The 27,741-nt window shown below is 34.9% G+C and overlaps 6 protein-coding genes across 7 annotated transcripts; 3 read left to right on the top strand and 3 right to left on the bottom strand.

The window, feature by feature from the left end:
- Positions 1-1,898: 1,898 nt before the first annotated feature.
- On the top strand, positions 1,899-4,740 carry LOC108986158. The gene is made up of 5 exons (XM_018958682.2): positions 1,899-2,151; positions 3,775-3,889; positions 4,008-4,097; positions 4,190-4,288; positions 4,395-4,740. Exons 1-5 carry the CDS (start codon positions 2,084-2,086, stop codon positions 4,494-4,496), a joined length of 474 nt encoding a protein of 157 aa, XP_018814227.1. The 5' UTR covers positions 1,899-2,083; the 3' UTR covers positions 4,497-4,740.
- A 203-nt stretch (positions 4,741-4,943) lies between these two features.
- On the top strand, positions 4,944-8,087 carry LOC108986153 (1-aminocyclopropane-1-carboxylate oxidase homolog 1-like). Its single transcript, XM_018958676.2, has 3 exons — positions 4,944-5,919; positions 6,209-6,530; positions 7,613-8,087. Exons 1-3 carry the CDS (start codon positions 5,372-5,374, stop codon positions 7,862-7,864), a joined length of 1,122 nt encoding a protein of 373 aa, XP_018814221.2. The 5' UTR covers positions 4,944-5,371; the 3' UTR covers positions 7,865-8,087.
- Positions 8,088-10,986: 2,899 nt separating this feature from the next.
- LOC108986155 (WAT1-related protein At1g43650-like) lies at positions 10,987-12,961 on the top strand. Its single transcript, XM_018958677.2, has 7 exons — positions 10,987-11,261; positions 11,444-11,506; positions 11,686-11,802; positions 11,911-12,142; positions 12,276-12,434; positions 12,521-12,672; positions 12,781-12,961. Exons 1-7 carry the CDS (start codon positions 10,987-10,989, stop codon positions 12,959-12,961), a joined length of 1,179 nt encoding a protein of 392 aa, XP_018814222.2.
- Positions 12,962-13,349: 388 nt separating this feature from the next.
- On the bottom strand, positions 13,350-16,464 carry LOC108986157 (transcription factor bHLH104-like). 2 transcript variants are annotated; one of them, XM_018958680.2, is made up of 5 exons: positions 16,252-16,462; positions 15,979-16,050; positions 15,174-15,251; positions 14,528-14,690; positions 13,350-13,983 (listed from the first exon to the last, which is right to left on the bottom strand). In XM_018958680.2, exons 1-5 carry the CDS (start codon positions 16,347-16,349, stop codon positions 13,735-13,737), a joined length of 660 nt encoding a protein of 219 aa, XP_018814225.1. In that variant the 5' UTR covers positions 16,350-16,462; the 3' UTR covers positions 13,350-13,734. The 2 variants fall into 2 exon arrangements, with proteins under 2 accessions (XP_018814225.1, XP_018814226.1); XM_018958681.2 differs by lacking the exon at positions 15,979-16,050 and having other exon boundaries at positions 16,252-16,464.
- Positions 16,465-18,686: 2,222 nt separating this feature from the next.
- Positions 18,687-22,662, bottom strand: LOC108986162 (electron transfer flavoprotein subunit beta, mitochondrial). The gene is made up of 5 exons (XM_018958685.2): positions 22,496-22,662; positions 22,118-22,402; positions 21,473-21,553; positions 21,087-21,181; positions 18,687-19,112 (listed from the first exon to the last, which is right to left on the bottom strand). Exons 1-5 carry the CDS (start codon positions 22,562-22,564, stop codon positions 18,887-18,889), a joined length of 756 nt encoding a protein of 251 aa, XP_018814230.1. The 5' UTR covers positions 22,565-22,662; the 3' UTR covers positions 18,687-18,886.
- A 3,364-nt stretch (positions 22,663-26,026) lies between these two features.
- LOC108986151 (RING-H2 finger protein ATL16-like) lies at positions 26,027-27,548 on the bottom strand. The gene has a single exon (XM_018958674.2). The coding sequence runs from the start codon at positions 27,253-27,255 to the stop codon at positions 26,188-26,190; it is 1,068 nt and encodes a 355-aa protein (XP_018814219.1). The 5' UTR covers positions 27,256-27,548; the 3' UTR covers positions 26,027-26,187.
- Between the last annotated feature and the right edge of the window lie 193 nt (positions 27,549-27,741).

The raw sequence follows: 27,741 nt of genomic DNA, 5'->3' as shown, positions 1-27,741 counted from the left end.
GAGGAGTGGAATGGTTGGGAGCTACCAACACCCAATTTAATAATTTATGGCATTCCGGTCCCGGTCAGAGGTCGACTCCATCACTCCACCAGTTCCTGGTTAGCCCATCGTAACCATCCAATAAGATTATGCCACGTTGGTTCGAGAGTGTCCTTGTCCTCCTCTCAATGTTCTTTCAATGATGCTATCATGATTTAGCAGAAAAATGATTTAGCAGGAAAAAATAATATTTAGAATTGTAAAATGCGTGTAAGTCTTATCCAGTGTTTTTTAAACAAGTAAAAAATCTTCAGAATGAAATAATAAAATTAATTTTTAAAAATAACGTTATATACTGTATTGTTATCTTATTTTAATTATATTAAGTAATATGTGACATATTTATCATAATTAGATAATAAAAAAATATATAATGAATGATCATTTAATAATGATAAATATATCAAATCATATTTAGTAAGATAAAAGTAAGATGGTAGTATAGTGTATAAAATTTTTCATATCAAATTATTAGTTTTTTAATAAATTATATTCTCAACTAATATCGATGGAAAAATATTGTCTCCCACGGCATGCATTTTATAATTTATTAAGAATGAATCTATTTTTAAGTTGGTATATAAAATATATTATTTAAATTATAAAATTGTATTATAAAATTTATTTTTTAAATCAAATTATTATAACTTAAAAATATAATTTTTGACATTATTAAGTGGCGTCTTGTTTTGCCCGTCAATAAATTCATCCAATAGCCATGGGCCGCCTACTTTAACCAACAATTACAACATTTGAATGAGGTTGGACCGTCGTATGAGGTGAGATTTAGATAAGTAGTTAAATAAGATGAATTGTGATGAAAGTTAAAATTTAAATGAAATATTATTAAAATATTATTTTTTAATAATAATAATATTTTAATATTTAAAAAAATTAAATTATTTATTATATTTTATATAAAAATTTTAAAAATTTATAATAATTAGATAAAATAAAAAAAATTTTAGACATAAAAGACTTCTCAACTACATCCATGTCAACCTGTCCGAGTTTATTATAAGGAACAACTATTGCTGAGTGGCATTCCAGCTTCCGAGCTTCGTGCTTCTAATTTTCTGTTGTGGTTTAAGAGAGTCGTTATCTCCACGTGCAGCTGACTCAGATGCTTGGCGATTAGACCTTGAGCTGCATTTCTGGCTTCTGATCTAGATCGTATATTTATATAATATATAGAAAAATAATAATTATAATTATGAATGCATAAGCATTACATAATTATTTTAAAAAAATAAATAAATATAGACTCATAAGAAAAAAATATTTTTAAAATAATTACACGATATTTATATATTTTATGATTATATATAATATTATTCTAATATATATGTATTGTCTACCGAATATGATAAAAGAAAAAAAAAATTTAACTTATAAAAATATATAATTTAGCTTATTCTATTTTAAAATAAATTTGATAGGTCATATTTAGAATACACAGTTATAAATTGTACAAACTCTTTTTAAAAAAATAGAATTAATTATATAAAAACTATTTTTTAAAATGAAACTCATATTTATTATTCTTCTAAAAAAAGTATACGTCACTTGCGCCGTAAATATTGGCATAAAGACGGTGGTAAAAATGGATGGAGAACAGGTTTCAACAGCACGCCGTTAAAACGTAACACACTCTATTGTCGCTACTCCATATTGCCACCTGCCCGACTATTAGGATTAACAATCCACCCATTGGCTGTTCATTCTTGGAACCTTCATATTCCACCACTTGCAACCTAAGTAAAGCGAGTCTGCTTTATTTCCACATACCCGCGAGTAAACCAGCTAGAGCATGACTTTTTTAGGCGCCCAAGTTTATTTATATTTTTTAACTTAGGAGAGCGGCATAGCCGAAATTTTCAGACCCAATTCAGCCGGCAAAAAGCGAGCAGCCGACCCCCTCTTTTCTCCGTGTTCATTACGACGCCGTTCCTTGTTCTTCTCCTATTATCTCTCCCGTGCCTGACTCGAGATTTACAAACCGAGCGGTGTTGCAGTCTCTTTTGTCTTACTTTTTCGTACCGACATGGCCTTCGTTTCGTTCGTCGGGAGAGTTCTCTTCGCCTCCCTGTTCATTCTCTCTGCTTATCAAGAGTAAGTCTTCAGATCTACTATTTCTTCCTCTAATTTTGCTTTTCCTGTTTTGGAGCTTTGATATGCTATGTTTCACTTCTGAGAGCGTGGGAAATGAAAGAGGCGGAATTTTTTTAAAAATTTGGATCCTTGTGTTTCCCGGTGTTTTCAGTCGGGAAACCGACTCTGAAGCGGCTTCTGGGAAATTGAAAAAAAAAAAAAGACGCATTTTCTGTGGGATATATACTAGAAGTGTTTCTTTGGGTTTTCGTCTTTCTTCCTCTGTTTATCTCAGGAACAAAACGAAGTTGTTTGGGACACTCCTTGTTGCACTGGTGTTATTCTGTTGAAAAATCTAGGGTTTTTGCTACTGGTTTTAATGTATGCTTGCTCATACTGCTTTGAGCTTTGGAGCTATTGGATCTGATTTGAAAATTAATCTAGACTTCGATGCATTAAGAATCGCACATTATACCGTAGGGTTTTTTTTTTTTAAAGAAAAACTTTAGAAAGGAACGAGTATAAATTCCGTTTCATCGAGAAATTTGTGTCGGTTCTAGTAATGTTATATTAGAGAAATATCTGTGGTTCTGAAACTTTTGATTAATTAGGATTGGGTTGTAATTCATCCTAAGAAGCCTGTTTGTATTATTGATCTTTGTTTTGTTAAGATTAATTGTCAAAGATCTTGTAAGGTCATGCTTGGTAGGATTTTAAATGTTTGCTTGAAAGGCCTGGACCAGGGAAGGGGGGAGGGAGGAGTTTTATAAATATTTTCCCACCCCTTATCACATAAATGGTCGTGAAAGCTATTATTTTCTCTCTATCAGGGTAACCTGTTCTTCAGTTGTGCAATATGCCTTTCAGCTGCTGTGCTTTTGTTTGTTAAGTATGCTATTTATTTGATTTGTTGTGCTTTATAGTCTGAAATAACTCTTTTCATGTATAAAGAGTTTGACGGAAAGATACAGTATCCTAGATGTGACATAATAGAGTGCAATTCCATTTGGATGTATTTAACATTATGGATCAATTGATCATGTATTAATTTTCCAATAGAAATGGTGGGGTTTTGGATGGGTCCAATGGGAGTTTCGTGTCACAAGTTTTTGTGGTGTGATTGAAGCTGCCTTTGAAAGTTGTACAAGTAAATATCTGATTTTGTTTTTCCAAGAAGATACTTGAGATTGAATCAGCATTTGCTAGTGCTTCTTTGTGATTAGCCTTATTTTAAGATGGAGTTGCCGAAAACGGAGAGCTTGTTTAATGCTTGTGCTTGGTCCACCAAGAACAGGGTGTGCAGTGAATTCCTCTTTCAATCAAACGTAAAAAGGAACTTTTGAATCTCCTCCTTTTAAATTACTTAGTCTACTACATATTGTGTTGAGGGGAATTCAAGGAAATGACATATTGGATTTAATCACTTGACTAAATTGCAGTGTTATTTAGCTATAAATTGTTAGTTGGTGTCCAAGGCGTACATCTTGTTCCATCTTGCAATATATATTTTTTTGATAAGTAAGAAGATATTTTTTTTTTGATATAATTGCAATGTATATATATATATATATATATATATATATCAATGCTTGGTATAGAATGATTGGACTTGGCATTGAATCAACTTGTTGTTTCCACTTTCAGGTTCAGCGATTTTGGTGTTGATGGTGGACCAGCAGCAAAATATCTGGGACCAAAATTCAAGGTTCTGTCGAACCATGTGTCATCTGAGACTGGGTTGCAACTGCCGGAAGTTGAGGTGAGAATTGCATTCATTTTTGCTTTATCAACTTTTTATTGAGATAGCAAACAAATAATATCCATCTGCTTTGTCATATGTTTGCACATGTTGTGACTGTTGGAGTTGTTATTGGCAGATTAAACATTTAGTGGTTGGTGCGATAGCATTAAAGGGCATTGGGGGTCTTCTATTCATCTTTGGCAGCTCTCTTGGAGCTTATCTTCTGGTTTGTAATATTTGGATTACCTTTCCTTGCTTTCTACACAAAAATCCACGAAAATTGGAAAAGTATTAAGCTTCTGTTCTTGTCCTGCACAGCTTCTTCATCAAGCAATTGCTACTCCAATACTGTATGACTTCTATAACTATGATGTTGAGAGGAAAGAGTACACTCAACTTTTTCTGAAGTTTACACAGGTTAGAATCACTGCCATTTAGTCTGGTTCGTCACCAGGACATGCCTGGGAATGGAGGGGGGGTGGTGAGTTGTAAAATAATCTTTCCCTCTTGTTCTGTTTTGCAGAATTTGGCACTGTTGGGAGCATTGCTATTCTTCATAGGCATGAAGAACTCAATGCCAAGGAGACAGATGAGGAGAAAGGCTCCCAAAACCAAAACAGTGTGAATGGAACATTTGGTATATGAAGAGGGTTCAGTTGGTTGATCGTTCCTACTATGCCTGGATATTTTCAGGAACTACTTTTGTAATGCTTGTATTATTAGTCCCTCCCTTTTGAAGTTGAAGGTAACAGATTTGGGTTTAAAAAAATCAGCTTTGTTTTGAGTGGGTGGTGTTTCCTACTGGGCCTATTTATGGACAATTCAATTTTGGTTTAGAAAGATTTACAGTCGATGGGTTTTGGGTCTCAGGAGTCAGAACTTGGGTGGTTGATCAATCTTGGTCAGATATGATGTTCGCTCAAATTGGAAGCTCCGACTTTTACTTTCGAATCCTTGACTTCGCCTAATACAACAAACGTAAACAAATCTGGATTCGTCTCCAACATGGTTTTTAGAGAAAAATACAACAATCCTGTCAAAATAAATCCAACTCGTCCATATCAGTTTTTTGGTATGATACAACCCTAATATTCGGTATGTTTGGTTTCTTGTTTTTTGAGAAGGAACAATTTGGACTGAAGCATGAAGGTTGACATTGGACCATTATTTTTATGGGTCATATTTGTAATTTTCTTGTGCAACAATTATTTATTTTAAATTAAAATAATCAATAATGAATTAAATTAAAGTATAATGCATAACTCCAGTTAACGAAAACCTGGTGCTGGTGGCTCCTGTTTGTTTGTTTGTTGATTTAAAAATCATTGAAGAGATTGCTTGTTTCTTCTCTCTCGTGAATAAGGGACACTTGCGAGCAAATGAGAGACGAGTAATAGGAGTAGACAAATGGTATTGTTCGATAAATAAAAGATGGCCCATCTTTTGTATGGTTCAAAGTGCAGAACTCTACCTGGTAATTAGTGGCAGAAGGAGGAAAATATGGTTATCACTAGCAGAGATGAAGTTGCAGCCACGCATAAGCCGGGGTATGATAGAGCAAGCGAGTTGAAGGCTTTTGATAACACAAAAGTCGGTGTTAAAGGACTAGTGGATGCTGGGGTTACTGAGATTCCTCGTATATTCCATCACCCACCGGAAAGCTTTGAAAAGGCCTCAGTATCTGATGACACCCAGGTCAGGACTATTCCTGTCATAGACCTCCAAGGCATCATCGACAACGATGTCGCAAAACGCAAGGAGATTGTTGAAAGAGTTGGAGTTGCATCAGAGACATGGGGTTTCTTTCAGGTGGTAAGTCATGGGATTCCTGTGAGTGTTCTGGAGGAGATGGAGGCGGGTGTGCGTAGGTTTTATGAACAAGATACAGAGATTAAGAAAGAATTTTATACCCGTGACCCCATGAGACCGGTTGTGTACAACACCAACTTTGATCTGTATGGTGCCCCGGCCACCAATTGGAGGGATACTTTTCTTTGTCAAATGGCTCCTAATCCACCCAAGTCAGAAGATCTTCCAGCCGCATGCAGGTATGATATGAAAATTTGATGCATCAAATACATCACTAACATGAAAATTTGTCAGATTAGCTAGCATAAAAAAGTATTTGTGTTACACAGTAAGTGGTGTTACCGTCTACTAGCATAACTCAGTTTAAAAACAACCTTAAAGTTTGCATAGAGCTGTACCACCTAGTCGGCATATTTCCCTATTTCAACAATCATGGAAACCACATAAGTTTTGTTTTCAATCTCAGAAAACAAATTTCAAACTATTAACTTAAGCACTGATCACCATGTGCTTGAATCATACGTGTAGAGACATACTGGAAGAGTACTCGAGGCAAGTGATGAAGTTGGGGATTTTACTGTTTGAGCTATTATCGGAGGCTCTTGGGCTTAACCCAAACCACCTAAATGATATTGATTGCACTGAGGGGCTTGCACTTCTGTGCCATTGCTATCCGGCTTGCCCACAACCAGAGTTAACATTGGGCGCAAGCAAGCACTCTGATAATGACTTCCTCAGTGTGCTTCTACAAGACCATATTGGTGGCTTCCAAATTTTTCATCAGGACAAGTGGATTGACGTCCCCCCCGTGCCAGGGGCTCTTGTGATCAACATTGGTGATCTTCTACAGGTAAGTCCTCACACTATTCTTGTGTTTTCTCGGATACTGTTGTTGGAGATACTTGTGGCACCTTCTTTTCGTTAATTTAGGTAACTACATTACATATTTAAAAGTGTAGTACTGTAATCTTACAGACATGTAAATTGGTCCCAACTGTCCTAAAAAACTGCTCTGGTTTTTGTCTTTCCTGGGATCTTTGGATTATGCTCCAATATCTCTAATACGTTGTTGTATGGAAGTGCAATGCATTGTATAATTATATCGCAAAAATTTGTTGAAGACACGCTGCTCTAAGAGAACTGGCATTTGGTAGTTCATCTTCAAAATTTGAAGAAATAGAGATGAAATCATCTACATTGGAGTAGTCAAATACCAGTGGCTTCAACTATGAGCTACAGTATTCTAAGCGTTTCTTCATATTTGAAGATGTACTATTCGTAATATTTTGTTATAAAATATCAAACCCAACTACTTTAATATTTCCATATACTTTATTCTAAAATGTGTTTATTGAATAATTAGGTTGAGGAAAAAAATTAATTTGGATACAATAATTTAAATAAAAATGAAATTATTAATTAACATATAGTTAGTGTAGGAAAAAAAAATTAAAATAATATTATTATTTTGACTAATCTAATGTGAGATTATGACTTGAATGATTTTAGATTTATAAAAAATATGTACTTTTAACTAAATTTTGAAGATGATTTTACAAAGCGAAGGCTAATGCTCTAATTCATAGCGTTGGCGCTTCCTAATGACCTCATGGTCAGAGGTAATGCCAAAACAATTATTCAGCTGGACCTAGAAGATCTCCAATACGAGAATACCTTCTATTTCTTTATCAGATACAACATTGATAAGAACAAGCATTCGAAACTTGCATGTACCATGGAAGGATCTTCTATCCAGAGCCAAATGTTAAACATGATACCAAGTGTAGAAACGAATGAAATACGTGATGCAAAGTAATTAATGATACAACGCTGGATGCTTCTCTTTACTTGGTTGTGGTACAGCTAAATTTCTTTTTGATGCTAACCTTATCTTCTGTTGCTAATTTACAACTTTCCCTTTGGTTTTTCCAGCTTATAACAAACGATAGGTTCAAAAGCGTTGAACATAGAGTATTGGCGAACCGGGTAGGTCCAAGAGTGTCAGTGGCAAGCTTTTTTTTCACAGGTCTTCGGCCAACCACAAGAATTTATGGACCTATCAAGGAGTTATTATCAGAAGACAATCCTCCAAAGTATAGGGAAACTACAGTGCAAGAGTACTCTGCATATTACAGGGGAAAGGGCCTTGATGGGACTTCTGCGCTTACGCATTTCAGGCTTTGAACTCAGATATATAATAGAAAAGTAATGTTTTATGTAATTGTGAAGTGTGCAGTAATATGAATAAACATTACAAATAGAATTCGGGTCTCTTAGCTGATCTCTTTTTCCCCACACCATGATGCAAAGCACGTTAGAACCATTTAAGTAATTTATCAGAAATTCATGATCAAACTAGATATGTCTGCTGAATAATATATATATATATATAGTTTGTTATGTACAAGTAAGTTTGCGTATTAATCTGTGTATTAATATTGTTACTTTCTGTAAGAAAGGTGCACCCATAGTGGGCACCCTTTCACCTTCTCTTAGTGGTTATGAAGTGGTTTAAGACTACTTCATGAGACTTGATGACTAGCCATTAAGGGCCAGTCGGGGGTTACACTTAGAGGGGCTATTTACATAGCTCCTCTCCCCTTTGGATTATACTAGCATCAAAAACAAGAAATCTCTCTCTCAAATGTTTCTTTCTAGTTCCGACATTTAGACTGTGGAATATGTGGGTGTTGCTTTGGTATTGTTATGTAGCACACTCCACCATCGATATGGGAGATTCCGAATGGACGACGACGCGTCGACGACGAAGAATCTGTGGAACAACCGCACTAGATTCTAGATATTTACAATGAGGTAATATCGCTTCCGCTATGCATTCTGATATAGTATTTTTAACACTTTCATATTCTAAATTTAAATTAGCACTGTTTTCAATAAAATCTATTTTCTGATCAATCATATTAAATGGGTGCACATATTAGTGCGCAGAATCCCTTACAATTAGATTTTTTCATATATATATATATGAACAAGTGAAAGTAAGTGATATCCACTATGTAATTTTTCATTAAAAAAAATATCATTGAAACAATCGGTTTCTATAGAGATCATAATTTGATAAGCCTGAAAATATATCAATGAACTAAGCAATTCCTCACTAAACAAACACACACAAAGTTATAAACAAGAGCGACAAACTTTTTTTTTTTTTTTTTTAAAGAGGACGGAACCTCAATTTTATTGATTGTCTTCACTTGTGTCGGAAGCAAAATCGTGGTTACAAACACGACACCTGGGAGGTACAAAAAGCTAAATCTAGAAAAAGTGAACTCAGACATCAAAACCAATATAACCATATAGAGTACACTGCCTTAAGAAAGATACATAACCTACTTTCGAACAAGCCAAAAAGGGGAACCTGCAAAAAGGCAAGTACACAAGAACAAAGAGACGCAAATATCGAGAGAGCAAAGAGTGACAAGCAAATAACACAAAACAAACCTGGTACAAAGCTTATGATATCCTTAGGTAGGGCAAACCCAATTTGTCCATGCGGAGAAGACTCCTCAATAGGCTAGGCAGCATGTGAATATCAGACCAATCAGAGTTCAAACCTTCAGCCCCACACTTAGCTAGAAAGTCAGCCACAACATTACATTCACGAAAAATGTGGTTCATTGTATATTCCAGGCTATTAAGATGTTCTTGTAACTCCTCCCAGAAGTCTTCTAAATACCAAATGGGACACTTATTTTTTACAATCCAATTGACCACTAGTTGAGAGTCAGTCTCTATTTAAACACGATAAAATCCAAGCGCGTGACATCTGCGAATGCCTTCCAATAAGCTGCTGAGTTTTGCAAAATTATTGGTACCCAAACCCAAGGGAACAGAGTAAGCTAGAAGTAATCTCTCATCCTCATCCCGAATAATACCTCCAGCGCCAGAGGTGCCAGGGTTCCCGAAACTACTACCATCGGTATTGAGTTTTACCTAGCCCTGTGGGGGCCGGTGCCATTTTACCACCCGGACCCTCTTGGGCTTAGGGAACAAGACTGGGATATCTAGTCTATTCAGAATATCCATATCTTGGTTGGAAAGAGAAAACACTTTCATGATCTGGTCTATGATGCGCCGGAGCCAAAGTTTAATAGCGTGCCATACCGACTCTTTCGAGTGAGCCTTATCTTCATACCGAGCTTTACAGCGCCTCTTCCAAAGTTTCTAGAAAATAATAGAGGGCAGAAGGCCAAAAATGATTCTAACCTGTGAAGATTTACCTGCACGACGAAACTAAAAATTAATTTGATATGTACTATCAATTATCAAACCAGAAGAGTTCTTTGGATGAAGTAAAAACAAAAAACGTATATGGACATACGCAAAGCACAAGTCACAAGCTGTCAAAAGCAATACCCATTATAATAAAGTTTAATGCTTCGTATTATATGGCTAACCTCCAAACATCGTATTTCTTCCAGCAGTTTTTCATTTGTTTCGATATTCCAATTATGGCATGCTTGTCAGTTCTGGCAGATCTCCCAGGATCCAAAACAGTGCTCAAAAGTCTAGAAAACTGCATGCGTCACAAACAACACCAGACCATTGGTATTAATACTTGATTCTATAATTCGTATGGAATGGACCCATCCATAATAATCAAGCTTTGCAAGTAGGGAACAACCATGCATTTGTGCAAATGATCATGAAATTTAGTTCTCCTCGATGTAAGTTAGCTTCAAGAACTGATGAGAAACAGTTCTGCGTTATTACATGAAGGGACGTTGACTTTAGGGAGTCGATGATTGTCTGGTTTTTGTCAAATCAAATGAAAGAGACCTTCTTTTTCACATTTTTCAACAAAAATCACATTGTTGATAACCCTATTTTATTTTGTTCTTTGAGTTTGTTTTTTATTTTTTAAGTATTCATAGGCCTATCCCAGTCAGTTCCATTGGTAGTGAACCACATTTTTGTAATTTACTTTTTGTTTCTTGTTTCTTATTTTGTTTTTGGATATGGGAGCTGTGAGGGGGAAGGGGCATATGCATATATCTTCTCTGATCACTAACAACAGTACTGAAGCTCAACTTCGATTATTACAACAAAAAATGCCCTTAGAAAACAAGAATATCCTCTGGCCTCATAAAATATTTGGCACCCCGGTAATCTGGGCGATCCAAGCCAGTAAAGGCTGCCTAGCTAATTTTCTTATCGACCCTGAAAGTTAAGTCACGGAATTGTCAATATATCGAAAGGGGTTTAATGGAGAACATGATACTAAGAACAATCAAAGAGTATGCAATTCAAGCCCCACTTCTTTAATATTCCTTCATTCTATATCTATGCATGTGCCTTATGTGCTTCTTCAGCTTGTGAAAAATCAGGAGGGAGAAAGTACAAGGAGCCATATGGCACCAACAAATGGCTGTTCCCTTGGGAGCATTTGCAGGAAATTCAAGCATCACCTCCTCATGGTTATGGCTCAGATGGGCTATACTATTTTGTACTTTATCACACTAGCTTCCTTCAATCATGGAATGAATCCCCATGTGTATATTACTTACAGACAGATTGTTGCTGCTACTGTGATGCTCCCTTTTGCCTATTTTCTTGAGAGGTTCGTTCATTTGTTCTAGTTTAAATAACAAACATAATCACTAACGGATTACATGTGTAAAAACACTACGTTGGCTCTATTAATGCTGAAGAAATAGAAATCATGAATCGTTCTTCATTCCAAATGTTTTCAACCATGCCATGTTGTAGCCGGTACTGATCATATTTAATCATCTCTTGCAGAAAAGTGAGGCCAAAGCTGACATTCGCTCTTCTATTGGAAGTTTTTTTCCTTTCTCTACTTGGGTAAGGAATAAAGAGGCTCACGCTTCTAATTTACATGGTAATAAATTAAGCACCAAGAACCTTCAGAATTCTTGTGGCATTCTACCGCGTAGAATCATCATTTTCAAATGAAATAGTAAGATTTTACTATTATTTCTAAAATGTGTTAAGGCAGACTAAAAAAAATTCAATTATTGCAGGGAGGGTTTGACTCTGAACATGTACTTTGCAAGCTTGTCGTACACCTCCCCAACATTCCTTGCATCAATGGTCAATACCATAGCTTCCCTAACATTTGTAATAGCCGTTGTACTCCGGTAAAAAATGCTAATTGATTGACAGAATCCCTGTTTTTTTTCAAGAGATATATGCATCTCTATTTCCATCATGTGGATTAAGATCTAAAATTATTTAATTTCATGCAGTTTGGAAGTTCTTGATCTACGAAATCCTCGAGGGATGGTAAAAGTTCTCGGTACCTTGATCTCCTTAGCTGGTGCAATGACCATGACACTATACAAGGGGCCTGTAATGAGAAATCTATGGCGTCCTCCAATTCATATTCAAGGGAACACTGCCACCCGCGAGAACTGGTTAAAGGGTTCTCTTCTAACTCTTGCGAGCTGCTTAACATGGTCCATATGGTACATTATGCAGGTTTTTACCCCTAACTCAAGAACTATAGTTTATTGGACTACTCTTTTCTTGAAGACCTTCTACCTTTTTCTAGACATCCAGCAAGAGAGATAATAGAAAAATATATTTGTGGATAATCTTCTGAAAATTGTAGGCATTTACATTAAAAAGATATCCTGCCCAATTGTCACTGACTGCATGGATGAGCTTTTTTGGAGGAGCACAATCAGCCGTCTTCACAGTCATCATAGAACATAAACGAGCTGCTTGGACCGTAGGATTCAACATTGATTTATGGTCGATCATATATGGTGTAAGCTTCTGATAAGTAGTCTGCTTATATAGAAATTCAAGTTTTGAAATATTGAAAAGATTTTGATCATGGAGTTTACATGGCAGGGAGTGGTGGTCTCTGGCTTGATTATTTTCATTCAACTATGGTGCATGGAAGAAAGAGGACCAGTTTTTGTGACCATGTTTAATCCCCTATCAACAATATTAGTAGCAATTGTAGGATACCTTGTCCTCGGGGAAAGACTCTACATGGGATGGTAATTTTTCATCGTTCTATCTACAAGCACTCGAGCACCATAATGAGAGAGAGAGAGAGAGAGAGAGAGATTTATAATCTAAACTTATTCTTCACGTGTTTTGTTCAGCATTCTAGGGGCATTTATCGCCATCATTGGCCTATATATGCTGCTGTGGGGAAAAGATGGTGACCAAGAAGTTCACAGGGATTCCCAAGAGCAAACTTATTCGACTTCCAACGAGCAAAAGGATAACAAAACACTGATAATTACTTCAGCTCGTAAGGAAGCATCACAATGCGAACCTTAAAGATCATTCCTCAGACAAGCGTAGAGAAAGGTGTCATCTTGATGAAATACTGATAGGAAAAGAAAAAATGGGCGATATTGAGAGAAAAAATCAAGGTGATTGATTTGCATCAAATTTTGCTTCAGAGATAACAGGGAGGTTTGAGGAAATAATCCCCTGTTACATGTGAGTCTATTCAGCAAATTACGCAAGTATGATATAGAGTTCATCTACATTGACATTACACAGATCAAAGAATTTAACATTCAATAATATCCAGATCTCAGAGTACGGAGTTTGAGGTTAATCTATTGAGTGCAAACAAAATTATATTGAAATTCTCCATTGTAAGGTCAACAATATCAACTTCCGAATCTAAAAATAAGTGATAAGTTCACCAATTGAAACCTTGATGTAATTCAGCATTTTTGTATTATAGGGCACCACAGTTCATATTTTCTTAGTAGCTAACTTCGCATCTCTTTGACGAGGTTCAGAGACCTTCAAACATCTCCATATTTAGCAAGAAAAAATAGAAAGCTTGCAATATACTACTGAAGATTTTCTGGGACAGAATTACTTGATGTGCACTTAAAATCACAGACAGTTGCCTAAAACGATTACATTTTAGAAGAAAAAGCCACCAACCCACTCATCTCGCCAATGCTGCATGTAATTGTTAATAGCTGAATTTAAAAATCAGGCCTACTGAAACAGCAGCTATATACATGTCAACGGGTAACAAAAATGTTGAACGACAGTAAAAGAATGCATCTAATACCGATGTTAAATAACTATGCAGCAGGTGGCCTGAGCTCATGATCATGAGATGTATCACGGGCACCTGGAGGCAAGTATTGCCACATTGGAACTAAACCATAGCTGGGCCAAACCGCCATCTTGTTTGGCCCAGAATGATATGCAGCTGGATGGCCTGGCATATACCCAGCAGGTGGAATAGCCATAGCTTTCAATTGCTGCTCCATCCTTTCCTTGTCTGCCTTCAGCGTAAGCTTCTCTTCACGTAGTTCATTCTTCTCTGCCTGTTTGCAGAGGAAAGTAAGGTAAAAATGCCAGTACTGAGCTATCCAACATTGCAATTTCATACAGACTTCACTACCTTAATCAACTACATGCAGAAGAAAAGCTAAAACATATCCTCACATGACTCAATTAACTTAAAATGCAAAAAATAAACATAATTCATTTCAACATATTCCAAAAGCAGGGACCAAATGCTTTTTATTCCATATTTTTCCTTCAAACATCCATCTCTCCCTTCTAAGTTCTGTTTATCTTCTCGCAAAAGAAACAATGGCTCCTAGTCCTGGAGTATATGGAGTATATTCATGGCACACAGTTGTGAACATTCCATTTCATAGACGCAAAGCATCTGCCAACTGACCACTTCTTCTCACATTCAGATGCAAGTAGGTGTCAGAGCTCATCAATATATATTTTATTTTTGATAGGTAAGCAAAACGTTTATTGATAGTAAGAATAGGCAAAGCCCAAGTACATGGGATGCATACAAGAGACAAAAACATAAATTTTCTGGAAAACTATAATTGAATGGACACGACTAACCTTCAAATTTTTTATTTCTTCCAGTAGTTTTTCATTTGTTTCTTTAAGTTCTTGAGATTCAGATCTGAGTTGGTTCAAAATTCTGATTGCATCATCAAGTATGGCATGCTTGTCCATTTTGACCGTTCTCTCAGGATCCAAAACAGAACTCAAGTCTATAAATCTGCATGAGTCATAAGCAAGAGCTGGACTTTCATTATCTCCTTAGAGAGAGAGAGAGATAATAAAAGAATGAAAGTGACAGAACAGTCAGATGATTTTTGTTCTTGGTCAGAATTTTTTTGATAAGTATATTGTACTCTCTTAAATTACCACTCCTTTTACTATTAACCCTGTCCTTTAAGATTCAACAATTAAAATTGTATCATTTCCCCTAGTTTTTGTCTATTTTAACGAGGGAGGTATGCAATTTACATCAAATTGGGACCAAATAAAAACTTTGGTAGTTTGGTAGTCATATTGCTGTAGTGGGAGTTTGGGGTGTAAAAAGAGATTTTCACATGAATTATGCAAGGAAATGGATTCTGATAGAAAATATCAACTTCTAATGTAAAAGGTACTTTAGTCTAAAATTTTAACAGTTCCCAAATCAAACAGAGAATTATGAAATTCTTTTTTTCAAGAAACAAAAAGAAAAAACTGATGCCTGTCATTCAATTTTTCCCTTCGCAGTCTCTCACGACAAGCTTTAGATACTGGCCTGCTGCATGAATCATTATGTGCCCTGAAAGTTATTAGTACCACGTAAGAGCAAGTGATAACAGGAGATCAAGTATCACTACCTCACAGAGAAATAAAAAAGTTCACCTACTATGCATTGCAAATGGATGACTAATCTGTTATGCAAGATTTACATGAATATGGGATATCATCAACCAACCATACCCTATCAGACCCTTTTCTTTTTTGGGTGACAACACATTGTGGGAAACTGGGATTCAGGTGGCAGAACTAGAGTTCAGAGGCAATTTCCCAAATGCAACACCGTGATTTAGCAAATTCATCAGAAAATGGATAGAAACAATCTGATTAGAAAAATGAAAAAGCTACAACTAGAGTTTCCACTGGATCAGAATGTAAGCATCAAGTATCTGAAGTATTTGGTTCCAACCAAATTAACAGCCAGATGAGCCTAACAAATTAAAGTAGGTGAAAAGAAGAAAAGCATGAATAAAAACTCTATGAGGTTAGCGAACATAATATAAGAAAGCACGGAGCCATGTTTTATCAACTGGGAATTACTGACAATGCGGTAAGTGTATACATAGTTATAGAAGAAAAGACAACGAACAGAACAGGACAATTTAATTTGTACACGATTATACCTTAAAATTCACCCTAAGAGCAAGAACAAAAAACAAAGAGTAAACTGGAGCTGGTAAAATTACCAAGTCAAAATTTTCAGAAGGCAATAAAACAAGAACTGATATATAAAACCATCTCAGCAATACCTCTTCCGTGAACACCCTCTTTCCGGGCAGTCTCTCTGTGGCCCGGACGAGAAATCAATGTCCACGCTAGCACTACAACCATATACGATAACAGACTGTAAATTTTGAGGTGAATATTCTCAGATCTCTTTGTTCGGGGGGCTTAAATAAATCAGGATTTCTACGACTATATAATCTAAATCCGAAGCAAAAATGATAAGAGACTAAAAATCAAATCGAATTCAATGATAAAGAAAAGAAAGTCGCGAGGGAGGAGAGAGAGAATTGGATTACCCGTGATTGGGCAAACAGAATTCGGGGGAAGGGTTGTCGTCAATGAAACTATAATCGAGAAAATCCCAGGAGCTGCCGTCCCCTAACGACGCATCCATTTCATTTGGAGTTTGGGAAATTTTAGGGTTTAGAATTTGATGGGGAAAGTACTAGAGAATTGAGAATCGGAAAATTCTACGCAGAAAATGGAAGGAAAGAGAGAGTGTAGGTGAGGGGAAGGAAGGAAATAAAAGGTGGCCCAATAAAATGACACCACGTGGATGGAATCTATCGGGGCCGGTGTTATATGCCGCCTCACGTTGCTCTCTTACCATACTTTTTTAGGTTGGAAAAAAAACTCATTCAACTTATATTTTGTCACGTTTTAAATAACATAAAAAATCACGTAAAACGTGAATCATTTTAAATTGAGATTACAAAATTTCAATAATAATAATAAAAAAAACAGAGTGAGGTTTTTTTTTTTTTTTTACAAAAATGTCGGAGTTTCGAATCCAAATTTTTTATTTAGAGATCACACAAACTTAAACTATGATGAAGAGTAATATTTTTTTTTTTCGGCTCATATATCATGTGTTTTAGTCTCATTTATTTTCGCATATGAAATAAGATAAATTGAGATAAAAGTTAAAAGTTGAATAAAATATTATTATAATATTATTTTTATTCTGTGATTTAAAAAAATTAAATTATTATTATTTTTTATTTTGTGTAAGAATTTAAAAAATTATAATAATTAAATGAAATGAGATGATAATAATTATGAAAATAAACGAAATCTTAAAAAATTTCCATTGCTACTCATATAAGATTTTTGAAGAGTATATATCATATGCGAATATTTATTATTGTTTACTTTTTTATTTCTCAAGAATTAGACCATTAAAAAAATTGAATTGTTTATTTTATTTTGTGTAAAAATTTAAAAAAATTATAATAATTAAATGAAATGAGATAATAATAATTATAAAAACAAACGAAATCTTAAAGAATTTCTAGTGCTACTCATATAAGATTTTCGAAGAGTATATATCATATATGAATATTTATTATTGTTTACTTTTTTATTTCTCAAGAATTAGATCATTAAAAAATTGAATTGTTTATTTTATTTTGTGTAAGAATTTTAAAAAATTATAATAATTAAATAAAATGAGATGATAATAATTGTAAAAAAAATCTTAAAGAATTTCTATTGCCACTCATATAAGATTTTTTTATTTTTTATTTATTTTTTGACATCAATACTCATATAAGATTTTCGAAGGGTATATAACATATGCGAATATTTATTACTGTTTATTTTTTTATTTCTCAAGAATTAGACCATCAAATTTGGTCAAATAAATGCAGAGATTCTCACTACTTTTTTTGTTTGAATCCAAGGCACGCCTTTTCTCATTCATTATCAACAAAATTAATTAGTACAAATAATATCTTTCAATACAAGAGATTTTTGGTACTTCTTCAGTCCGACAATGCTCCCCTTCTACTTGTAGAGCCATCTTTGCCAATGTAAGAGTCACACTATTTCCTTCTCTATGAGATCTTGTTTAGTTGTTGAACTGTATTGAGATCAATTCAATTTAGTATAATTATAAATTGAATATAATATTTAAATATTTAACTCTCAAATCATTAAACTCATCTCAATTCAAAACTTATTTACACGTGAAATCTATAACATTTTTCAATTCAATATCTCTTTACATGCGAGACCCACAATTTTTTTCAAATTTTCATAAATATATTTAAATTCATTTTAACATTCAAATATATCTAAACTCATTTTAAGTGGACCCCACAAAATTTACTTCACAATCTCAACTCATTACTATTCATAAACAACTAAACTCAACTCAATTTCCAAACATAACCTAAATAAATTAAGAAATCCAAACTGTTCTTTGTTGGAAAATTAACTTCTTGTCTTCCATTATTTGCCCAATCCATGATCTGTTGTTCTTACTATCATTTAAGATTTGAGTAATACTAGATACAGTCATGAAGTGTGTGTAAGTATTACACAATCTTTTTGAAAGAAAAGAATCCACTATTAAAAAGTTAATTTTTTTTCATATGGATCACATTTACCAATTTTTTTCAAATGAATTGTGAGGCGCTTACACACATTTTTATTCAATTTTTCTACATTTTTCCTAAACTCAATAAAACATATTAACTCAAACTATTTTATTACTATTAACAAATATATTGAGATATTTTAAAATATCCAAACGGGTCCTAATTTTCAATGAGGTCCACATTGTCCTAAAATTATACATTGGCAGCATTAAATACTATAGAATACACATAATACGTTCTCTCTCTTAAATTAGACCATCCAATATATTCTGATAGGTAAAGAAAATCTCCATTCAATACGAACATGAAAAAAAGGGGACTTCAATTGTATTTAAAAAGAAGAAGAAAGAAGAAGAAGAAAAACTTTTTTTAACCGGCATTCAGAATTTCAGATTCCTTTTGCAGTTACATTTCCGTATTTTTTACCTTACAATATCAGTGGCCAGAAGCAACTGCTCAAGCTCCAGAGTAAAAAGGGAAAAAACAAAAAGAATAGGAGCAACAGATCAGTAAATGGTTGTTGAAGTTTGATTAAGAAGGTATAAAATAATCAAATGACATGAGCTTCATTCTTGAGCTTGTCAATAAGCTCGTCCACGGAAGAAATGATAACCCCTGCTTTTCTTTTGGGAGGCTCGGTGACCTGAACAACCTCTAAATCCGATCTGATTTCCACCTTTAGTTCCTGTGGAGTCAGCTTCTTTATGACCTTTGACTTTGCTTTCATTATGTTGGGAAGTGTTGCATACCTCGGCTGATTCAACCTCAAATCAGTGCTGCATGAGAAGAACAAATAAAGTGAGCAACCTCACCGGAAAGCTGGTCAGAGCACGAGCATGCACACACTCTCGCTCATAAGTTTGAAATGAAAGGCTGGCTTTGAACATTTCATTTTTGCAAAATTTATAACTAGAGAAATGCATGGTCCACAAAAAGAATAACAAAAAGCTATTTTACAAACTGGTGTACCTTGAAATGCTATGCTTTTTTTCAATTGTAAAATAGATATGACATATCACATCAAGCCTCACCAATTTGTAAGTTTACTTTTTCTAATTCTCTTTCTAAACCTAGTACTTCTCTTACAACTATAGGTGCGTTCTCGTTTGGAGTAGGAAAAAAAGGTCTAATATTTTATTTTTAAAGAACATTAACAGTATGGTTTAAGGAGACTGGTAACTGATGAGAAGTTGATCTATGGCGGATGTAAGGTGGTGGAAAAATGAGGGGGAGATTCCTTGGACAGTTTACGAGACAAGGGAACAGATCAGATACTTGAAGCAAGAATTGGAAGTCTCCATAGATCATGCATAAAGAGAGACAAACCAAATTGCAGACTCGCTAGCGAAGCAAGGGGCACATGGATTAATAGGGTGTTCATGGAGATCACATCTCTTCCAAAAGAGGTTAAAGGCTTACTGAGACTTGATAAACAGGGGATACAAGTGCTACGATATACATAACTTTCCTTATTCCGTACAGTTACATAGAAAGTTATGGTTTTACTGTTTATTCCATGGTTTTTGGATTATCTGTAACCACCAAGGTCTTTAACCTGTCATCATGGTATTTCTCTGCCACAAGTGTAATATGAATAAGATTTACAGAATATTGTCCTCTTTCTAAAAAATATTTATGAGTAGTTTCTGGATCAGAACATGAGGTGCTAGCTCCGAAGTGCAAATTGCAAGCAACAAATTCGACAGTCTGTATCAATCCATACTGCTAAGGGATCAGTTTAGCAGAATGGTACTCCAGGCACTAGTAACCACATTTCCTATGTTTAGTAGACATCAACTACAGTTTAAAAAACAGTAAAGATATAGACATTTCATATGCACACAAGAAACCTCCATCCATATCTCATCTTTAAATTTAAGTTGTTCACCTGGTTATGAAAATCCAAATTTTGTAATAACCAAAACCTCCAAGTCACCTTATTCTGTGTTTCACTATTGGCAAAATGGGAGGCTAACAATGCAACATGGAAATATTTCCATCTTATCACATGGATACATTGAATATTCATCCCAAAACAAATACAAAAAGCTATAGGAGATGCATACACACAAGTGATGATTTAAGTGCACATGCACTCACACGCACACATACATCCACACGCTTTAATGATTATGGTCATAATGACAATCATGAGAATTGAGAATGACATGATCATGACACCAACCGCTGTGATACCCTGTGTACTTGGATATGCCATTTACACTGTTTAATGAAGATTTTTTACTTAGAAAAGAATACCATCATGAAAATATGAACAATGATGAAGCAACAATGTACATCAAGGCAAAATGTAAGTCACTCACTACAAGGCCCAATAGATAGGTTGTTATATGTTGGGGTTGAATTCTTGAAAACATCAATAGAAAAGTAGGATTAAAATATTAATGCTCTCCACAACAAATAATAATAATAATGAAAAAAATTCAAAAGTCGAAATACTAAAAAATCATAGTTTTTTTATTCCACAAGGTAAAGAAAAGTATGCAAAGGAACAGCATGTATAAGAGGAAGTGCAGAGAGGTGAACAAACCATAATTCTATTTACAAATCAGCTGGAGAAAAAGTGCCAACAAAGAGACTGTATATTACCTAGCATATTCAATTTAAAACTAGACATAAAAAGATTCTAAACCTGCATCATGTCAAATCAAAGTAGAAGTAAACACACTGTTGTGAGGAGAAAGCTACAAGTGTTTGATCGGAAAATCCTGATAGGGTCTGATACTCACGTGATTACAGCTGGTAAATCTAAAGACAAGGTCTCAAGGCCGCCATCCACTTCTCTATCCACTGTTGCTACTTGGTTCTCCTTGTCCAGCACAACCTACTAGATAGCAGCAGTAATTTAAGTAAGATAAAATTTCAAAATAAAAATACAAAATAAAAAGAAGACACAGCAAGAACAACAACAAAATCAGAAAAATCATTGGCATAGAAATTAGGCCATATAAAGAACTTTCAGACAGCAGTGCGAAAACAATGTTGTTTTCCTACATAGTTCAGTTAACAAAGAGAGAAAACAACAAAATAATAAGTCCACAATTTGTTTATTCACTTTCCCTAGATTAAATAATGAACCATTCTTCATCTAAAACGTCCAGAGAGTATGACTAACCTTGGAAGCAAAGGTCCCCTGTGGCCAACCAAGAAGCCCAGCCACCATTTGCCCCGTTTGATTGCAATCATCATCTATGGCCTTCACAGGAAATTGTAAAGGACAGAGTTACTCTTCCACATGATATCCAGAATCATCCAAGAAACTAATAAAGTTAAGGAGATAATAAGGGCCTTCCCTGATATCAAAACTCGACAAATTCAACAGCATGGTTAAAATGTTCAATATCTATCCCAAAATTCTCTCATTTGATTTATAATTCAGCGTGAAACTCAATCTTTGGCATCAATCACAAATTCCATCATTTAAATGCAATTTCCATACAAAACGACATTCTATTCATTATAGAGATTGAACGGCCAAAAGAACTCGAAAAAATAAAAGAAAGAACAGCACAAGAATATAATCCCCAAACCTTGTTTATCCCCCAAAAACAACCTCAATGACCTAAGCTACAATATTCTGTCCCTTACAACTTATAAATCCATACCTTGTAGCAAAATCAAAAACCCATTTCTTTTATACTAATAAAAAAGCCTCTTTGGCAACACTAATAAAAACCAACACCATACTACAACAATTACTTGCAGAACCTCATAATTTCGAAACAAAAAAGTCATTTACCCAAAACAAAAATAGACAAACCTGCTTGCCAAGAATGAGAAGACCGGGATTTTCAACCTCCACAAGCGCCTTCAAAAGCTTGGCAACAGAGAGCGGGTACAGAGCCCCTGTGGCCTCCACATGAATGCCCCGATCAGCTCCCATGGCGAGCCCAGTTCTGAGAGTGTCTACGCACTGCGCCGGGCCCATGCTGACCGCCACGACCTCCGAGGCCAGGCCCGACTCCTTGATTCGCAGAGCCTCCTCCAGCGCAATCTCGCAGAAGGGGTTCATCGACATCTTCACGTTATGGGTCTCCACACCAGTCTGCAAAATGAAATATTTTTCGGATTAGAACTCTACAGATCACGCAGCTAAAAAGAGAGACAAAAAAACCCATGTTTTCTCAGCGCAGCTGACTTTGTCGGGTTTGACTCGGATTTTCACGGCGTAGTCGACGACTCGCTTCACGGCCACCATTATCTTCATTTCGAGGGGGGTTGTGTTCTGTTGTATTGGAGAAGCTCCAAGGACACCCAGACCGCTAGCTATTTGCAATTGAAAAAGAATAATGCTAGAACTCGGAATAATGCAATCAAGATAAATCTGTTATTCCAGTGTCCAATTGACCATCCAAACACGGAACTATTCATGCCACGCATCACATTCCAAGGATAACAATTAGGAAAGAATAATGATATATCCATAATATTTTGTACAATATATTGTATAATAATGTGTTAAATGAAAGATATTTTTATAAATTATCTTATAAAAGTAACATAATTTTATAAAAATATTCATCATTTAACACATTATAATACAATATGTTGTACAAAATGTTATCTGTTAATCATTTTCCATTAAAAGTTTCATTAATATGATCTTTATTACCTTGAAGTTCAAGCTAAGTTTTTATAATGAATTAAGATGAGATAAATTAAGATGAGTTATAAATAATAATAAAATACTTGAATTGAGATGAGATGGATTAAAAATAGTTTGAGTTAAAAATTTTTATGAAATTTTGAAATAGAGGAGGAAAAAATTGAATAATAAAATTATAATATTATAAAATTAAAATTTTTCTTTTCTTGAGATATAAAAAAGTTAAATTATTTTTTATGTTTTGTTTGTAAGTTTGAAAAAGTTGTAATAATTAGGTAATGATTAGATGAAAAAATTGAAAAATTAAAATTATAAAATATTTGTGTTTGTGGTGTTGAGATATTGAGATGATATGAGATGAGATGAAAGCATCTCTATATCCAAATCAAACCTCAATATTTCTTCTATTATTTTTTAAATGACGATATATTATTAATATTTAGTAATTATGTCATAAAAAATTTATTTTTTAATATTAGATACATTCTATTTTTTTAAAAGAGAATATGCGAAACTTACGTAACTCATGATTGTATTAAACATTACTCATATCTCGTAATATGATAGCATGATAATACAACCTCATCTCTACTAACATATTATCTAATAAATCTTCGATCCATTGCTCGCATGGAAGATAAAAAGGAGTCAACGAACACGATTTTTACTTAAAATATGACAAAATTATCTCCTTAAGATAAGAAAGTTAGTAATTCTGATCTTGCCATTACGCACCAACTAGGCATCACCTTCTCAAATATCAAAATACCAAAAGTTCTGGTTTTGCGATGGACTGTTCTAATCTTAGGCTTCGTCAAGCTGAATGTAGAAGGGTGTAGTTTGGGCAACCCACGTATTTGTGGTGAGGGAGGGGTAATAAAAAACTCAAGAGGTTTGATTGTAGGCTTTTCAGCCTGCTATGGATGTGGAACAAACACAATGGATGAGGTACGTGCTCTACTAGATGGTCTTAAAGTTTGCATAAGGTGGAGTTTAAGTAGAGTTGAGGTTGAGACCGATTAACAAATTCTTGTAAATTGGTGGGATGAACATAGCCGTCTTAACTGGAAAGCAAGGGAGGATTGAGAGAGAATCTTATGCCTATCAAAAGATTTGGTTCTTACAGTTAAGTACAATTTCAGAGAAGAGAGATCTGGTCAGCCACTAGAGATATTATTGAAATAATGATTTTGTTTGGTTACGCAATTTAAATGAGATTGAATATTTTGTTAAAAATTTAATAAAATATTATTATAATATTATTTTTATTTTGAGATTTGAAAAAGTTGAATTGTTTATTATATTTTATGTAAAAATTTAAAAAAATTGTAATGATTATATGAGATAAAATGAGATAAGATAATTTAATTTTATGTAACTAAACTAGCCGAATTTGAGAGAGCTGGTTTGCTTATGCTACGGTGTAAATGATAGGGATGAATATACAATGTCCATATACATGTTTTATTTTCTCTGATTTATCTTTACTTTGAGTTGTAGCTAGGTTTTTATATAGTCTATACTGATTTGTTATCAAGGTTTTCCTATGTCGTGAGAGGTTTTATTAATAAAATTGGGACCTTGTTCTCTTTCATAAAAAAATAAAAAAATCTTCCATTGGAATACTTCAGAAATATACTGGAATAAGTTATCTGAGCAATCCCCATGCTAGATTAGAAATTTAGAATTGCTCCCAATGCTCGCTTTCTTGAAAACTTCAGTTTCTTTGAGCCAAATAGGTTAGGCCTCCTGGGCCGTGGTTAAATATTTCATCCCGGATGGGCTGCCTCTCCCTAGTTTGGGTTGGCCTAACAATTCAAAAGGGCAAATGATTTTGCTAATCAATATTTTGGTAAACGTAATGATTAAAATCAACAAGTACAAAGTTAGCTAAACATGATTTAATATACATTTTCCCATATCTAAAGTTAATATATTGTACCGTCAACTACCCTCAATTTGATAAAAGGAAGTGATATACAAAAAATATATATAAATGTAAACTTGACATGATTTGTTAGATTTATTTTATAATAAAAGTAGTTACGATCTAAAGTATTATATCAAATTACGTCAATTTAAAAATTTAATTTTGTGAATCTTTTTATAATTAAAATATTTCTCTTTGATAAATAACTGTCCAAGTTAGACAGTTGAGACAATAAGAATATAAGATAACATAACATAATCTTAATCGTCAAATCGTACTATTAAATCTGGATAAAAGATTATATGTTTGTAGTATATGATGCTTGATAGCTAGAGATATAACATGTCGTTGGATATCTTTGCTCATGCGACATGTATTTGGTGGGTGTACATGTTCTGCATCTTGGTCCATCCTAGGCAAATGGGGTGACGAAACCTGTCCACCTTATAGGTCTCTAATGCACTATAAATAGACTTTACATTCATTTCATGGACTAAAATTCAACCTCCGGGATCGAGCAGATGAAACTTGACCAATCACCACTTCTAGAAAGAGTGGAAAAAAATTATACAAATAAAAGGATTAGAAAAAGTAAATCATGGCCTAAAAAGAACTCTGCATTATCTCTTCTAAAACAGAACTCTCTCCTATTTGTTATAGCATTATTCGAGACAAATAGATTATTATTATTATTATTATTATTATTATTATTTGTTGTCATGATTTGTGGAATAAGAACCATTACCAACCATTTATGACCAAACTGTTCCTCCCTCAACCAACAACATTATTGGCACAGGAAGTTGGTAGATATATGATTATTTCAATGGAAAAGGACTCCTCTTATGCCTTCTTCCCAATCAATGGGAGGGGACCTCTTGCTCTCTGCACTTCTTTTTCTAACCTTGGATGCTTTTGGCTAGTTACTCAATGGCATTGGCAGGTCTCTCCCATTCAATTTTCCACCCGCCTAAGGCTCTAACATCGTTATTCTTGTGTTGCCACTTTGTTAATTTCTCTAAACACCGATACACTGACTAAATTAATGTATCCAGGTGTGAAAATAAATTGAAGAACACAAAAAAAAAAAAAAAAAAGGTGATTTCAGCAATTATGCTCATAATCATGGCTGTAAGCTATTTGGAACACATTAGAGCAGGCCCTAGCCCCAGGCAGGACATCAGGAACGTGATTAATTAAGCAAGGTTATTCTTTCAAATTTCAACTGAATGTTCCTATTTAACAATTTCCTATGTCTCCCACAAGAAAGAAAGGAAAAAAAAAAAAGGAAGTTCTATGGTTCTGAATAAACAGGAAGAATGGAACTTCTGGATCTACTGCCATGCCCAAAAGAGAAAATGGATCTTCGTATTCTGCTACTGGAGCCTTCAATGGGACTGACCTCACTGACTTGCATGTTTTGCCGCAAAGCCTCTTGAATTGCTAAATAGAGTTGCCGATCACTGGACGAATCCACTGAGAAAGACCTCCTGATGGGTTGAATTGCAAACTGTTCATCTTTGCCCCTAGTATCAATGCATTCATCTCCCATGCTTGTAACCTTATCAAACTTCCGTTCCTTCTTCTCCATAATTCTCCAGTACTCTAACTTCCTCGGCGTAGGACTAATGCAACTCGTCGATAATTCACTTGAGTTCAGTCTTTGTTTCGTTTCAAGCAATGTTCGATTAGGAGAATAATCGTTACCCAATTCAATTACCAGGAAGTCTTCATCATCACCAAAGGGATTATCTGTACAGGGAGTTGGGTCTTCAGGGGTGGAGCTTGGAGCAAGAGCTAGATCGGTTTGGAACCGAGATATGACCGAAATACTAGTTCTGCAAAGTGGGCAATTGGCATTGCTTTGAAGCCAGACGTCGATGCAATCGATATGAAACAAATGGCTACAGTTGGGTATTATTCTAAGCTTCTCATCCTCTTGAAACTCATTCAAGCAAACCGCACACTCACAAAAGCTTCTCTCTTTAAAGCCCCTGCTTTTGCCCTCTTTCTTGAACTGCAGGATTGGGATTGATCGGATCACAGACTCGTCAAGTCCTCGAGTGTCCATCCCTGGAGAGTAGACCGTCGAAGGCTGCTCGCGGCGTCTCGACAGCGAAAAACGTCTTAGAATATCGATACGATGCCAACTGAGGCAGCATTTGATAACAAATATGTAGTAGCTAACAAGCAAGAAAGCCGTGGCCATGATTCCTATCACGGCAATAGCAATAATGGGGAAACTGGCGTCGGAAGAATGCATGGGGGACCGAAAGATTGAGCTTCCGGGAGTAGCACTTGTAATTGGAGAAAGAGCTTGGGAGCTACGGACCAGGTAGCGTTTGCTAATTACAAGATCCATGACAAAGAGAAATAAAAGAAGTGCAAGGAAATTTGTTGGCTTGGATGTTAGATATATAAAAAAAGAAGAGGCGAAGAGGCAAAGATATATTTAGAGAAGAGAAACATAGTAATAAAGTTGACGTAAATGAAGAAGTTGTACGTTGGGGAAGATGTAGTAGAAATGGGTGATCAATCGAAGAGCTCAACAAGTGAGAAAGCCCACTTTCAGTTAATGAAAGAACAATAATTGTGCAGAAAGGAGACATTGATGCAGAAGCAGTAGCATGGAGAGAGAGAGAGAGAGAAGTAGAAGTAAATAAACCAGGGTGGATTTTGCTGAGCGTTTTAACATGAGTAAGATATTAATCATGGCAAAAAAAAAACACAAAATACCTTTGGACAGGCTAGTAGAGTAAATTTTTATTTTTCAAAAACGAAGAAAAGTAGTTTGCCTTTAAGATCATGGCAAATTGCCCACCTTCGTGGCTATGCTTGTGATGAAAAG

Source organism: Juglans regia, chromosome 12, assembly GCF_001411555.2.
Source record: "Juglans regia cultivar Chandler chromosome 12, Walnut 2.0, whole genome shotgun sequence".
Taxonomy (NCBI): domain Eukaryota; kingdom Viridiplantae; phylum Streptophyta; class Magnoliopsida; order Fagales; family Juglandaceae; genus Juglans; species Juglans regia.
The sequence above is the reverse complement of the archived record's forward strand: the minus strand, read 5'-3'. Positions and strand labels throughout refer to the sequence as shown.

What these genes read in the sequence shown, in the direction of transcription:
- LOC108986158 (XM_018958682.2), top strand. Translation starts at nt 2,084, where the DNA reads ATGGCCTTCGTTTCGTTCGTCGGGAGAGTTCTCTTCGCCTCCCTGTTC. An exon ending in CTCTTGGAGCTTATCTTCTG is followed by an intron (nt 4,098 to 4,189) that starts GTTTGTAATATT and finishes TGTCCTGCACAG; the next exon opens with CTTCTTCATCAAGCAATTGC. An exon ending in TTTTTCTGAAGTTTACACAG is followed by an intron (nt 4,289 to 4,394) that starts GTTAGAATCACT and finishes TCTGTTTTGCAG; the next exon opens with AATTTGGCACTGTTGGGAGC.
- LOC108986153 (XM_018958676.2), top strand. Translation starts at nt 5,372, where the DNA reads ATGGTTATCACTAGCAGAGATGAAGTTGCAGCCACGCATAAGCCGGGG. An exon ending in GATCTTCCAGCCGCATGCAG is followed by an intron (nt 5,920 to 6,208) that starts GTATGATATGAA and finishes TCATACGTGTAG; the next exon opens with AGACATACTGGAAGAGTACT. An exon ending in ACATTGGTGATCTTCTACAG is followed by an intron (nt 6,531 to 7,612) that starts GTAAGTCCTCAC and finishes TGGTTTTTCCAG; the next exon opens with CTTATAACAAACGATAGGTT.
- LOC108986155 (XM_018958677.2), top strand. Translation starts at nt 10,987, where the DNA reads ATGCATGTGCCTTATGTGCTTCTTCAGCTTGTGAAAAATCAGGAGGGA. An exon ending in CCATATGGTACATTATGCAG is followed by an intron (nt 12,143 to 12,275) that starts GTTTTTACCCCT and finishes TGAAAATTGTAG; the next exon opens with GCATTTACATTAAAAAGATA. An exon ending in TATGGTCGATCATATATGGT is followed by an intron (nt 12,435 to 12,520) that starts GTAAGCTTCTGA and finishes TTTACATGGCAG; the next exon opens with GGAGTGGTGGTCTCTGGCTT.
- LOC108986157 (XM_018958680.2), bottom strand. Translation starts at nt 16,349, where the DNA reads ATGGATGCGTCGTTAGGGGACGGCAGCTCCTGGGATTTTCTCGATTAT. An exon ending in AGGGAAAAATTGAATGACAG is followed by an intron (nt 14,691 to 15,173) that starts GCATCAGTTTTT and finishes TGACTCATGCAG; the next exon opens with ATTTATAGACTTGAGTTCTG. An exon ending in AAGAAATAAAAAATTTGAAG is followed by an intron (nt 13,984 to 14,527) that starts GTTAGTCGTGTC and finishes CTCTGCAAACAG; the next exon opens with GCAGAGAAGAATGAACTACG.
- LOC108986162 (XM_018958685.2), bottom strand. Translation starts at nt 22,564, where the DNA reads ATGAAGATAATGGTGGCCGTGAAGCGAGTCGTCGACTACGCCGTGAAA. An exon ending in TCCGAGTCAAACCCGACAAA is followed by an intron (nt 22,403 to 22,495) that starts GTCAGCTGCGCT and finishes TTCATTTTGCAG; the next exon opens with ACTGGTGTGGAGACCCATAA. An exon ending in AGGGGACCTTTGCTTCCAAG is followed by an intron (nt 21,182 to 21,472) that starts GTTAGTCATACT and finishes GCTATCTAGTAG; the next exon opens with GTTGTGCTGGACAAGGAGAA.
- LOC108986151 (XM_018958674.2), bottom strand. Translation starts at nt 27,255, where the DNA reads ATGGATCTTGTAATTAGCAAACGCTACCTGGTCCGTAGCTCCCAAGCT.